The 12,207-nt window shown below is 55.5% G+C and overlaps 2 protein-coding genes across 4 annotated transcripts in view; both read left to right on the top strand.

Annotated features, from left to right (window-relative positions):
• Positions 1-9,871, top strand: part of SCLY (selenocysteine lyase) — a 39,027-nt gene extending 29,156 nt beyond the window's left edge. The window contains exons 8-12 of one of the 3 annotated variants that reach the window (XM_007966829.3): positions 1,861-1,897; positions 4,371-4,553; positions 5,028-5,130; positions 7,357-7,432; positions 8,735-9,871. In XM_007966829.3, coding sequence (XP_007965020.2) covers positions 1,861-1,897; positions 4,371-4,553; positions 5,028-5,130; positions 7,357-7,432; positions 8,735-8,888 — 553 coding nt within the window. In that variant the 3' untranslated portion in view covers positions 8,889-9,871. Of the gene's footprint in view, positions 1-1,860; positions 1,908-4,370; positions 4,554-5,027; positions 5,131-7,356; positions 7,433-8,734 lie in introns of all 3 variants that reach the window. The other 2 variants (XM_007966830.3, XM_007966831.3) reach the window with 2 other exon arrangements.
• An 899-nt stretch (positions 9,872-10,770) lies between these two features.
• Positions 10,771-12,207, top strand: part of ESPNL (espin like) — a 29,716-nt gene continuing 28,279 nt past the window's right edge. The window contains exon 1 of the mRNA XM_038001303.2: positions 10,771-11,142. Within this exon, the coding sequence (XP_037857231.2) occupies positions 10,849-11,142 (294 nt within the window). The 5' untranslated portion in view covers positions 10,771-10,848. The remainder of the gene's footprint in view (positions 11,143-12,207) is intronic.

Here is a 12,207-nt window from a genome sequence, read left to right on the forward strand (position 1 = left end):
ACAGGAAAAGATGTTCAACAGCATTAGTTATTGGGGAAATGCAAATTAAAACCACCAGATATCACACCTATAAGGATGGCTAAAATAAGAATAGAGACACCACCAAATGCTGGTGAGGGCGCAGAGAAAATATCTACTGGTAAACAAGCAATAGCCGGGTCCAGAGGTTTAAGAAAACTTTGTTCAGCCAAACTTAAGAAATTGCTGGGCTGGGTGCAGTGGCTCATGCCTTTAATCCCAGCACTTTGGGAGCCCGAGGCCAGCGAATCATGAGGTGTGAGGAGTTCGAGACCAGCCTGACCAACATGGTGAAACCCTGTCTCTCACTTCTCAAAAGAAGACATTTATGTAGCCAGCAGACACATGAAAAAATGCTCATCATCACAGGCCATCAGAGAAATGCAAATCAAAACCACAATGAGATACCATGTCACACCAGTTAGAATGGCGATCATTAAAAAGCACCAACAGGTGCTGGAGAGGATGTGGAGAAATAGGAATGCTTTTACACTGTTGGTGGGACTATAAACTAGTTCAACAATTGTGGAAGACAGTGTGGTGATTCCTCAAGGATCTAGAACTAGAAATACCGTCTGACCTAGCCATCCCATTACTGGGTATATACCCAAAGGATTATAAATCATGCTGCTATAAAGACCCATGCACACATATGTTTCTTGTGGCACTATTCACAATAGCAAAGACTTGGAATCAACCCAAATGTCCATCAGTGATAGACTGGATTAAGAAAATGTGGCACATATACACCATGGAATACTATGCAGCCATAAAAAAGGATGAGTTCGTGTCCTTTGTAGGGACATGGATGTAGCTGGAAATTCTCAGCAAACTATCGCAAGAACAGAAAACCAAACACCGCATTTTCTCATTCATAGGTGGGGATTGAACAATGAGAACACTTGGACACAGGGTGGGGAACATCACACACCGGGGCCTGTTGTGGGGTAGGGGGAGGGGAGAGGGATAGCATTAGGAGATGTACCTAATTTAAATGACGAGTTAATGGGTGCAGCACACCAACATGGCACATGTATACATATGTAACAAACCTGCACGTTGTGCACATGTACCCTAGAACTTAAAGTATAATAACAAAAAAAAAAAACCCTGTTTCTACTTAGCCAGGCATGGTGGCGTGTGCCTGTAATCCCAGATACTCAGGAGGCTGAGGCAGGAGAATCACTTGAACCCGGGAGGTGGAGGTTGCAGTGAGTCGAGATCCGCTGCACTCCAGCCTGGGCAACAGTGTGAGACCCTGTTTCAAAAAAAAAAATTAAGAAATGATTAAGTGAATTTTTTTTCCTGAAAATAGGATAACGAGTTCTGTTTTTCAGTTTGTTAGGTCACAGTATGCAAGCCATTGTCTTTAGGGGTCTCTTGCCCATCTGTATGTGCGCACACCCCCCCCCCACACGCACACACATACACACACACCCCCCCCTCTAGTTTGCTGATGCCTGAAATGTTGAGAACAAAGGTTCTCCCCTGTTCCATACTGTATTGGTTTGGCAGTGAGGACTAAAGAGAGCTGTGCCTTGGGGCCTGCGGGAGGAAGAGTGCTTGCTTTGGGTAGGAAAAGGATCCAGATAGAATTGTCACAGTGAACACCCAACGCGTCACCCACAGTGGGCCTTGTTGACCTTCACTGGGCCAGGGCAAGTGCAAACTTGGCAGGGGAGGTTTCTGGGGCCTGCAGCTGCCATTGAGATAGCCACATGGCGCATGCTTAGGAAAGATGGAGCGTGAGTTTATTTTTGTTTTAACACAATGACTTTCATGGAGACAGGATTCCTTCCTGAGACATTTGTTTATTCTTGCTGAATCCCTTGTTTCTTACAGGACAGAGAACACCCCAATGATTGCCGGCCTTGGGAAGGTGAGCCCTGGTGAGCTGGAGGAGATGGGTTGGTTGCTTTGTCATCAGTGACCCCAGCGGCTCTAGCAGGAATCCGGGGCTTTAGGGAGATCATATTCGTGATCTCATAAACAGACTGACAAGAAAAAGCCTGGAATCTGATTTATCAACTCAGAGATCTATACTTTTTCAGATCTGTGGATTAGTGGCACTTGCTTAGCATTTAAAAGGGAAAAACTCCTTGTCTCTGTCTCTTGTGACGTGAGAACCAGTGATACTCTTACAGCAGAGGCGAAACATCAGGCCGCAGGTTCACCATTCCCACAGGCGTTGGCAGCCCCCAGACCATCGACCTTCTGTCCCTGATTGGTCTGTGGGGTGACCAATCCAGCACCTGCCACCAGCCCTCCACGGGGGCCTGTCCTGCTTCTGCGACAGTAACCAGGCTCAGGTTTTGCTGTGCGAAGGCAGGGGTCCTGGTCATGCCTCGGCGTCTGCAGGCTGCTCCCTCACTGTGCAGGCCTCTGCTTAAAGGCCACCACCACCTTCAAGCACCCCTCCATGAACCACAGCTATATTGGTCCCCCCATGTCCCCTGCTGTCACGCTCTATCCCTGACACTGCTTTATTTCCCCTATCTGATGTTTCTCTGTAGTGTGTTCAGATGTATGATCCACCTCCTGCTTCCCCTTCGAAGGGGCTTGTCAGCTCCACGAGAGCAGGGGCTTGGCCTCAGTATCCCCAGGACAGAGAAAGGGCTTGGCGCCCAGGAGGCCGGCCTTGGGAAGAATATGAGTGGATCCCCTGTTACTTAGAATACTCAAAATTATTAACAGTGATAACTAAGGCTACATTTACTAGAAGGAAGAGTGTTTTTGAGACGGAGTCTCACTCTGTCACCCAGGCTGGAGTGCAGTGGCGTGATCTTGACTCACTGCAACTTCCACTTCCCAGGTTCAAGATATTCTCCCACTACAGCCTCCAAGTAGCTGGAACTACAGGCATGCACCACCGTGCCTGGCTAATTTTTGTATTTTTAGTAGAGACAGGGTTTCATCATGTTGGCCAGCTGGTCTCGAACTCCTAACCTCAGGTGAGCCACCGTGCCCAGCCGGAAGAGCCGTGTTTTAAGTGGAGTCCAGTACCTGCTCATACTGACCTGAATGATGAAGTAGTGGTACGGTCCACAGGCTTTGAAATACCAGGGTTCAAATCCTGGCTTGAAGTTTCACTCACCCTGTGCCTTGGGTCAGGTCGCTGGAACTCCCTGAGTCCTGGCTGTTCCCCCTGCCAGATGGGAATCATGGTAACAGCTTCCTCGATAGAGCCTCAGCTCACAGTGCTCGAAGCCCACCAGCCCCTGACCTTCTCCGTGTTCCTGTGGCTGCATCTGCACCTGTAATAGCACAAGTGCCACAGCTTGGTCTCAGCCCCAGCACCACACCCCCGCTGGTTCTTCAGCTTTGCCCAGACCCCGATGCCACCAGCACGTTAGACAGCCCCCCTCTGCTGCCCAGCCTGGACTCCATCCTGCACACGCCCTCCCGAGCATTCTTTCCCCCACCCATTCCTTTCTGCCTTGGTTGCGTGCTGGCAGCCCTTCCCTGCACCTGCACCCTTGTGGAGCCCTCTGTCCGTCCTGTCACTGTGATGCTAGCCTGTGCTCCTGCCTTTGAACTTGACATCTCAGCTAGGCCCTGGCCCATCTCCTGAGAGACCCATTCCTCTCAGTTCAAAGCCTGTCCCGACCGCTCTCCTCCACCCTCTTCCCACCCTGGGTACCTCCCACTATCCAGGTTCTCGCCTCTGAAGTCCAGGAGATGCCCTCAGTCCTTCCTTGTCATCGTCCCCTGCCTCATACAGCACCTGTCCTGTCTGTGTGGACTCCAGAATATACCCACTACCAGCCTCATGTCCATTTTCATGGCCACTAACCCTAGACCAAGGGTCTGGATGCCTGCCATGGCCTCCTGGGGGCCTGCTACTGCCATTGTCCACACAGCCACAGAGTGACCAACACACAGGCCAGTCAGACCATCGCATCCCTCCCTCAGAGCCTCACTGCGTCTGCCCCGTGGCCAGGCCTGCAGGGCCTGTGGATCTGTCCCTGGGCCTTCACCCCCTCTGCACTCTCCACCCACCACACCAGGCCCCTCTGTTCTAGAGACAGAATGACTGTCCCCTGCAGAGCCCTTGCTGAGATGCCACTCCCTGCCCTTGTGCAGCCATCTGTCACCACCCCACCTTGGGACTGCGAGGTCCCTTCACAGCGCCAACTGGTGGGTAGGAGTCTGTTCCCCCCGCCCCTGCTTTTGTCCTTCTGCCTCTTGGATGCTGGCTCCTCAAGGGTTGGGATCCCTTTCAGGGCTGCTTTGCTGGGGCATCTCCAGTGCCTGGCGCTGTCAGGAAGTGCCTGGTGAAGTCAATTTCTGTGGCACTTCCACACCCTCCAAATGGCAGCACTCAAAAAATCCGGTCTGTCTGTGACTGTCAGGAGAATGAGCGGTTTCAGGAAGTGCTGCCTGTGCTGTTGAAAGCTTTTCTGCCCTCCTTCGTTTTGCAAGAATTGTGCTTCCACGTGTGTCTGCCCCAGGCCGCGGAGCTGGTGGCCCAGAACTGCGAGGCTTACGAGGCCCACATGAGGGACGTCCGCGACTACCTGGAGGAGAGGCTGGAAGTGAGTGTAGTGTGGGGTGGGTACCGGGAGAGGGAGGGTGTGTGGGGCAGGTGCCCGGAGGGAGAGGGGGCGTGGTGCTCCTGGAACCCAGGACCTGTGGGGATTGCAGCATAGCCTGGAACTCATCAGGATGCAGTGAGGGAAGAAATAACAGTGGCGGGAAGCACATTGGGATCGGAAACCCCGAAAGTGGGGCCCTAGGCCAGGGGCATGATCTTTTTCAGGGACACACGATCAACTGTGCAGAGTGGTATACTTCGTGGTTTATGCGGAAGGTTCATATGTTTCCGAATATTTGGTTTTTCTCCTAATTAACTTTGCTTTCCGTTGTCTGTCCCCATAACTATTCTGGGTAGATGCTGATTGAAAAGTAGGCACCTGCTGAGATTGTGTTTCTGGAAAAGTCTAAATTTCAAACAGTTGCTGATGGTGGTGTCTTTGAAGGCCACCAAATATTTCACTTATTTTTTTCAGGCTGAATTCGGTCAGAAGAGAATCCATCTGAATAGCCAGTTTCCAGGGACCCAGCGGCTTCCCAATACCTGCAACTTCTCCATCCGGGGACCCCGGCTTCAAGGTGACGGCCCCTCACCCTGGTCTCTCTGAGCGTGAGCATAGCTCCCGCGGTGCATGGGTTCTGGTCCGAGCCAGCGACTCCCACTCTCCCTGCCCTGAGCATGACACAGCTCGGGCTGTCAGAGGGCCTTGCTGGGGTTGCTGAGAGCAGGCTCAGGTGGCTGTGCTGTGGTCCACCGGGCTCTTACTGCCAGCCCCTCCTCTCCCTGACTTGGCTCATTTTGCGGCTGCTGGGATGTGGACCGTGGCGAACTCTCATGTCTGGCATTAGCACCGCCCCAAAAGCTGTCAGGGAAGGAAGTAACATTAAATTCTAGACATTTATCTATTTTGTTGGCAGTTTTTATTAAATATTTTATTAGAGTAAGGGAAAGGGGAGGCGATCAGTTTTAAAAACTGGCAGAGGCTGGGCACAGTGGCTCAGGCCTGTAATCCTAGCACTTTCGGAGGACGAGGCAGGCTGATCACAAGGTCAAGAGATTGAGACCAGCCTGGCCAACATGGAGAAACCCCGTCTCTACCAAAAACTACAAAAAATTAGCCGGCCATAGTGGTGGGCACCTGTAGTCCCAGCTACTCGGGAGGCTGAGGCAGAAGAATTGCTTGAACCTGGAGGTTACAGTGAGCCAAGATTGAGCCACTGCACTCCAGCTTGGGTGACAGAGTTTGTGAGACTCTGTCTGTCTCAAACAAACAAAAAAACAGTAAAAATAACTGGCAGAGTAAGGAGCAAGTACAAATCTGGATTTCCTGCGGCATCCGCCTCAGCTAGGAGCAGTTAGGGTCACCCCTGTCCCAGATGCAGCTGAAACCTGGTCTGCCCTGACTCCATGAGAGTGGAAGTCCAGGTCATTGACCAGCCACGTGTCATTTGGGAGCAGGTTATGGTGGCCCTGAGATCACGATGAGCTGCCTCTGTAGACGAGGTTTTGACTTCTTAGAAGATGAAGGTGTTGCTGCTTTCTTCTTCCTGGACCGTGCGGGGAAACCAGCAGTCATGTTTGGCCCATGAAGAAGAGCCCGTGGGTAACCGTCATGATGGCTGCGTTCGTGAGAACCTGGGCTGAAATGCGTTCTTGTGGGCAAGGAAGCCTGGGTTTCCTTGACCATCTCAGATTCCTCACCATGGAAAGGAGAGTTCTCTGTCAACATTCCCCTTGTTCTGGGGTCAGACTTTGTATTCAGTGACAACCTATATTACTTTAAATGAGACAGAGATTCTCATATTGTATATTTATTTTTGGATTCAGGGTCTCACTCTATCGTCACCCAGGCTGGAGTGCTGTGGTGTAATCACAGCCCACTGTAGCCTTGACCTCCTGGGTTCAAGTGATCAGCCTCCACACCTGGCTAACATTTTTTTTTTTTTTTGAGACGGAGTTTCACTCTTGTTGACCAGGCTGGAGTGCAATGACAGTATCTCGGCTAACTGCAACCTCCGCCTCCTGGGTTCAAGCAATTCTGCTGCCTCAGCCTCCAGAGTAGCTGGGATTACAGGTGCCTGCCACCACGCCCGGCTAATTTTTGTATTTTTAGTAGAGGTGGGGTTTTGCCATGTTGGCCGGGCTGGTCTCGAACTCCTCACCTCAAGTGATCCACCTGCCTTGGCCCCGCAAAGTGCAGGGATCACAGGCGTGAGCCACTATGCCCAGCCATGGCTAATTTTTACAAAATATTTTGTAGAGATAGGGTTTCCCCGTGTTGCCCAGGCTGGTCTCAAACTCCTGGCTCAAGCAATCCTTCTGCCTCTGCCTCCCAAAGTGCAGGGATTACAGGTGTAAACCACTACGCCTGGCTGAAATTCTCATGTTAATTCCATCAGCCGTGCTTGTGAAAGAAGAGGGAAGTGCCTTCTGGCTTCATAGAACTCCCACGTGTCTCTGCAATCCAGAACACAGGTGGAGACGTGATATTGTCGGGACTGCCAGCTCGTAAGGACGGAGCTGGTCAGGACTCCAGGTGTCCTCGCAGGCAGTTCAAGTGCCATTTTCAAGGCCAGCTTTGTGAGGGAGAATAGTATCTGCGTTTCTGCAGCCAAAGGAGAAAGAAGCGTTTTCTTCGGCTCCTGCTGTGAGATCTCTCCCCAGCTGCCAGAATGGCCGGTGCTGGAATTCCACCAGGTGGCATGGAGGGAGGGAAGCAGCCTGCACCAGCAGGACCCTGGGAGGGGAGAGAAGGGCGGCCTGGCTGGAGGCCCATCTCAGTGGCGCGTACTCTGTCTCCACAGGCCACAAGGTGCTTGCGCAGTGCCGAGTGCTGCTGGCCAGTGTGGGGGCTGCGTGCCACTCGGACCATGGGGACCAGTAAGTGCTCTTCACAAACCCAGTCCAGGGCATAGGGGTCCTCCGGGCACTGGGTGCGGTGGGCAGGCGGCCACTGGGCCGCACTCTGGCTCGTGAAGGACGGCCCTGTCTGGGTCCTAGGAGGGGCAGAGGGAGGGCTTCCTGGAAGAAGTGACTTCTAAGCTGCCATCCGAAGGACTAGGACTTGTGCAGGGGAAGAGGGCTTCTCGTGCTCAGTTCTGAAGGCGCGGGGAGCAGGGCCTGGAGGGGCAGCGTGGCTGGGGCTGGGGAGGACTGGGGGGGGCTGGGGAGGGGATGGCCTGAGTGTCAGTGCTCACTTAAACCTCATGGAAGGGGGAGCCCTGAGGGCCATGGTGTGAGCAGACTCAGGTGTCAGATCAGCCATCTGCAAGATGCAGCAGAGATTCTGGGATAGCGGGTCCAGGTGAGCGGGTGGCCTGCCTGGCGGAGACTGTGGGGTAGAGGGCGTGGGGCACCCGAGCAGCAGCCTGCCGGCAGCGGGGGAGAAGCGGTTCCGGGTCTGGCCTGTTGAAAATGTGAGACCTCTGTGGGAGGTTGGAGTGAATGCAGGAGAAACACCCAGGGCTCTGGGGAGAGAGAACTGTGGCCAGCAGCACGTGGTCATCAGGGTCAGGGCGGAGGGATTGTGTAGGAGCACTTGGAGCGAGACAGTGGTGGGCCCGGCTCCAGGGAAAAGGAGGGGCAGGACAGGGCCCTGTAGGGGTGGGGGGCAGTGCCCTGCTACAGGAGGGGCAGGAGAAGAAAGGGGTCTGGGTGTGATGAGGGCAAGCCCCTTGGCAGAGCCCACACCTCGAGCCTCCAACAGCCCTGCTTCCGGACGCCCACACGCAGTCATCTGTTCCATGGCTAGATACTGGCTGGGTCCCTAGTGTCTGCAAAGCCCCATGCCAGGTGCCGTGAAGTTACCAAGTGGCTTAGATGGACCACATGGGTGAGGTACTGTCTGTGTCAGCATCAGTGTTCTCCAGGACCTCAGACCCCTCAAGGACAGGAGAGCCCCTGGCCCCAGAGCTCAGTGCGAGAGGGGGGCAGTGTCACCTGGGAGTGCCAAGTGCAAGAGAACTCTACAGGGAGAATGGTGGCGACTTTGAGCCGCACCTTGATATGGGTGGTCTTAGGGGTGTGCTTGGTCCAGGAGTTCAGCAGGAGGCGGATACCAGGCAGGGCAGGCGTGCACCCGGGTGGGTAGAGCCCCACTGGGGGAGTAGTCCAGAGCGGGGAACGCTGTGTCTCTTCCATATGCCCTTGGCAGCAGCTGCCACCCGGTCTTGCCCTCCCCAGGCCGTCCCCAGTGCTGCTGAACTACGGCATCCCCTTCGACGTGGCCAGGAACGCGCTCCGCCTCAGCGTGGGCCGCAGCACCACCAGGGCCGAAGTGGACCTCGTCGTGCAGGACCTGAAGCAGGCCGTGGCGCAGCTGGAGAACCAGGCCTAGCGCCAGGGCCGCCCTCCCCACCCCGCTTCTAGGAAGCCCGTGGCAGGGCACAGGATTGTCCCTCCAGTTCCCTCCTGAGGGCTGTGCCAGGATGACTGTCTCATGCCCCCTCTGCATTCTGTCCTGGAGTGCCTGCAAGTGTGCACCCCCAGTTTCCTTCCCTGGATCCGTGCAGAGCTCACAGGGCCCAGGACACTAATGCCACATAGGAACGCCCACATAGGAACTCCCACATAGAACCGTCCTCCAGTGGTGAAGTGGAAACGCCAGCTTCATCCACCCTCCCCACTGGGAACTGGGCAAGCCTGTTGCAAGTGCCCTTTCCTGGAAGGTGTTTTTATCAGGAAGATAGAATCCAAATATTTATAACTCATTGTCAGCCAAATGCTATCATGAACATAGGAAACTTGATTTTTTTGCTTTGATCGTGGCCTCGCACATGTACCTTTCCTGAGTGGTCTCTTCTCAGGCCCTTTTTAGTCCCTTTCCAAAGCTGCCCCCACCACCCTGCTCCTCTGGCCTCAGTGCACAGTGGCCCCCAGCCTCAGCCAGGCCTGCTCTGCTCAGCGTCTACCGCACACCACCCCTCCTGCTTCCCTGAGCCTGACCCTGTTCTGCCCACTGGCACTCAGGGCTGCGTGCTTCCCCATCCACAGTCCCCAGGCCTTCTCGTCTTGTCCCTTTTGATCATTAACTCAGGGTTTCAGGTCCAACCTCACTGAGCTGGTGCAGCTCCAGGTCATTCCTGGGGTGGAAATTGGATCATCCCTGACTCAGCTTTTACCTTAATTTTATTTGCAGAGGATTTTTTTCTCAAAATACTCTGTGGCATTTGGACACACATCCCATGTCGATGTTTGCATAGGAGTCATTTTCAGTGGAATAACACTTGTAATGTGTAGTTATACGGTTCAAGGAACTACATAATGATTTTGAGGAAACACTTGCCAGAAACTAAAAGAACAAAAGATTTCAGTGCCCGGCTTGGGTCTCCTGTGGTTTCTTTAGTGGGCGCTGCGCTTGGGCATGAAGGCATCTGACGGAGCCTGTGGATGGGGGAAACAAGGGGTGCAGCAGCCCCCAGGTCACCATTGTGTGATGATGCATTAGCCCAGAAATCCAGCTTGAGGCTGCGTCTCCAGGAGCCCCCACAAATGGAATGGGTCCCCCACCTGCAGCTTCCCATTGCTGCCAGGAAGAGGCTCTGGTGGTCCTGACTTCTCTAAAGAAGAACTGTGGATTGTCCAGAACAATCTGGAAAGGGGTTAAATGTACTTGGGCTCTTTGGACTGCAGCCCAGAGACTTGGTCAGTGTAGTTGGAGAGGAGGCTGAGGCAGGGGCTGGACACACCCAAGTCAGGGTCCTGGGCCCGTTGCAGGCCCTGTGGAGCCACTGCGTCCCCAGAGATTCATAGCCTCCAGGGCTGAGGGCCAGATCCAGAGGCGGAGCGCTCAGCTCTGTGCCAACACAGCCAAACATGTAGACCTACTGGGCACCCTTTACTTCAGGCTCACTGTGATGGCGGCTGGGGGTCTGCCCTTCTGTGAGAATTGGGGAAACCATCTCCCAGGCTACTCGGGGCTCCTGTGAGAAGCTCAGTGATGCGTGTCCTCAGCCCTCGCTCCGCAGTTGAAGAGGGGTTCGTGCCGTCTGGACAGATGTGAGCAGCCTTAGGGCCAGCCTCCTTTCTCTGCGGGCTGTGCCCAACCCTGACCTAGCCCAGTGTGGGCCTTTCCCTGTGTGCTGCACTCCATCCTCTCAGCTCCAGGCACCTGGCGCTCTCACGCTGTGGGAGTGGCTTGGGCAGGTCCCCAAGGTGTATCCCCCCCACCCCACCCCAACGCCTCCCATCTGCCCTGTGGCGGCTTATCAGGTAACCAGAGCCAGCAGCTTCATCCACATCTGAAACCAGAAGCCCCGGCCTGTGCATGAGTCACCACTGAGAGCCCGGGCCAGAGGATGGAGGAGCAGCGGGCACTCGTGGCCGCCAAGGACGGGGATGTGGCAACACTGGAGCGGCTGCTGGAGGCTGGCGCCCTGGGCCCGGGCATCACCGATGCTCTGGGGGCCGGCCTGGTTCACCACGCCACCCGGGCTGGCCACCTGGACTGTGTCAAGTTCTTGGTGCAGCGGGCCCAGCTGCCCGGCAACCAGCGGGCCCACAATGGGGCCACCCCCGCGCATGACGCCGCCGCCACAGGCAGCCTGGCCGAGCTGTGCTGGCTGGTCCGCGAGGGGGGCTGCGGTCTGCAGGTGAGCGGGAACGGGGCAGCCTGGCCTCCACAAACCTGGCTAGGGTGGAACCAGGGAGGTGTGAGCCACGTAGGCTCAGAGCACTGGCCACCCCGGGCTCCACAGCCCTGGGCTCTTCGTTTCTCTTGGGGACTCAGTCAGTGGTCGCCGTCTCTGCCCCACGCTTCTCAGAACACAAAGGCTTGAGAGCCAAGAACACCTCCTAAATTTTCTTAGGAAGCTGAGTGTTACCAGTGGGGGTCTTGCCAGAGGTCAAGACCCCTTGTCTCTGATCAGGCCTGGTCCACAGGGCCCGCTTCCCAAAGGGTCTAGAAAGGGATCCTTACAGAAGCACTGTGGGAACTCGGGCTTGAGAGCTGGGAACCCAGTTGGGAGACGGGAGTGAGGGCTGCTGATGGTGACCGTCTCGTCCGGAGCATTTCTACTGGGCCCCCCTCCTCTCTCCTGCCTGCCCCGTCCCCTTTGTGCAGGCGAGGGCCTTCGAGCTGTTGCTCAGCCCTGTGGAGCTTTCAGGACTGAGGGTGAGCAGGACTGACCGGCCTTAGAACACCGCCCAGAGGTCAGAGTTGGGGTGGGGGCCGGTGGGACCTGCTGAGATTAGGGAGCGGGAAGGTTCCCCGGCACCTGGCTCACCAGAGGGCCTGAGAGTGCCAGCCTAGCATCCCGTTCCGCCAAGCTCAAGGGCAGCAGGTGGGAGCTGTGCCTGCCTGGGGATCCATTCTGACCACAGGGCCCTTGGAGAAGGCCTAGGTCTGCTGGACCCCTGGCACCTGTGGTGGGAACACTCCCTGGCCCCAGGGCCCTGTGGCCAGAGGGAGGGCACTGGGGCAGGGAACCAGCCAGAGGCAAGTGTCCTGGGAAGCCTTTCTGACCATGAGCAGAGTGGGCGGGTGTCTGTGGGCACCCGGCTGAGTGGGAAAGGGCCTTCTCCACACTGGGGACGGGCCCAGGAGGGGCAGGGTTGCCAGAGGTGGCCTCCCAAGAGCTGGACCTGAGTCCTGGCCCTCCTGTCACCTCAGTCCCAGCAGGGAGCACCTCCCTCCATGTCGCAGGCAGAAACGGAGG

This window comes from Chlorocebus sabaeus, chromosome 10 (genome assembly GCF_047675955.1).
Source record: "Chlorocebus sabaeus isolate Y175 chromosome 10, mChlSab1.0.hap1, whole genome shotgun sequence".
Taxonomy (NCBI): Eukaryota; Metazoa; Chordata; class Mammalia; order Primates; family Cercopithecidae; genus Chlorocebus; species Chlorocebus sabaeus.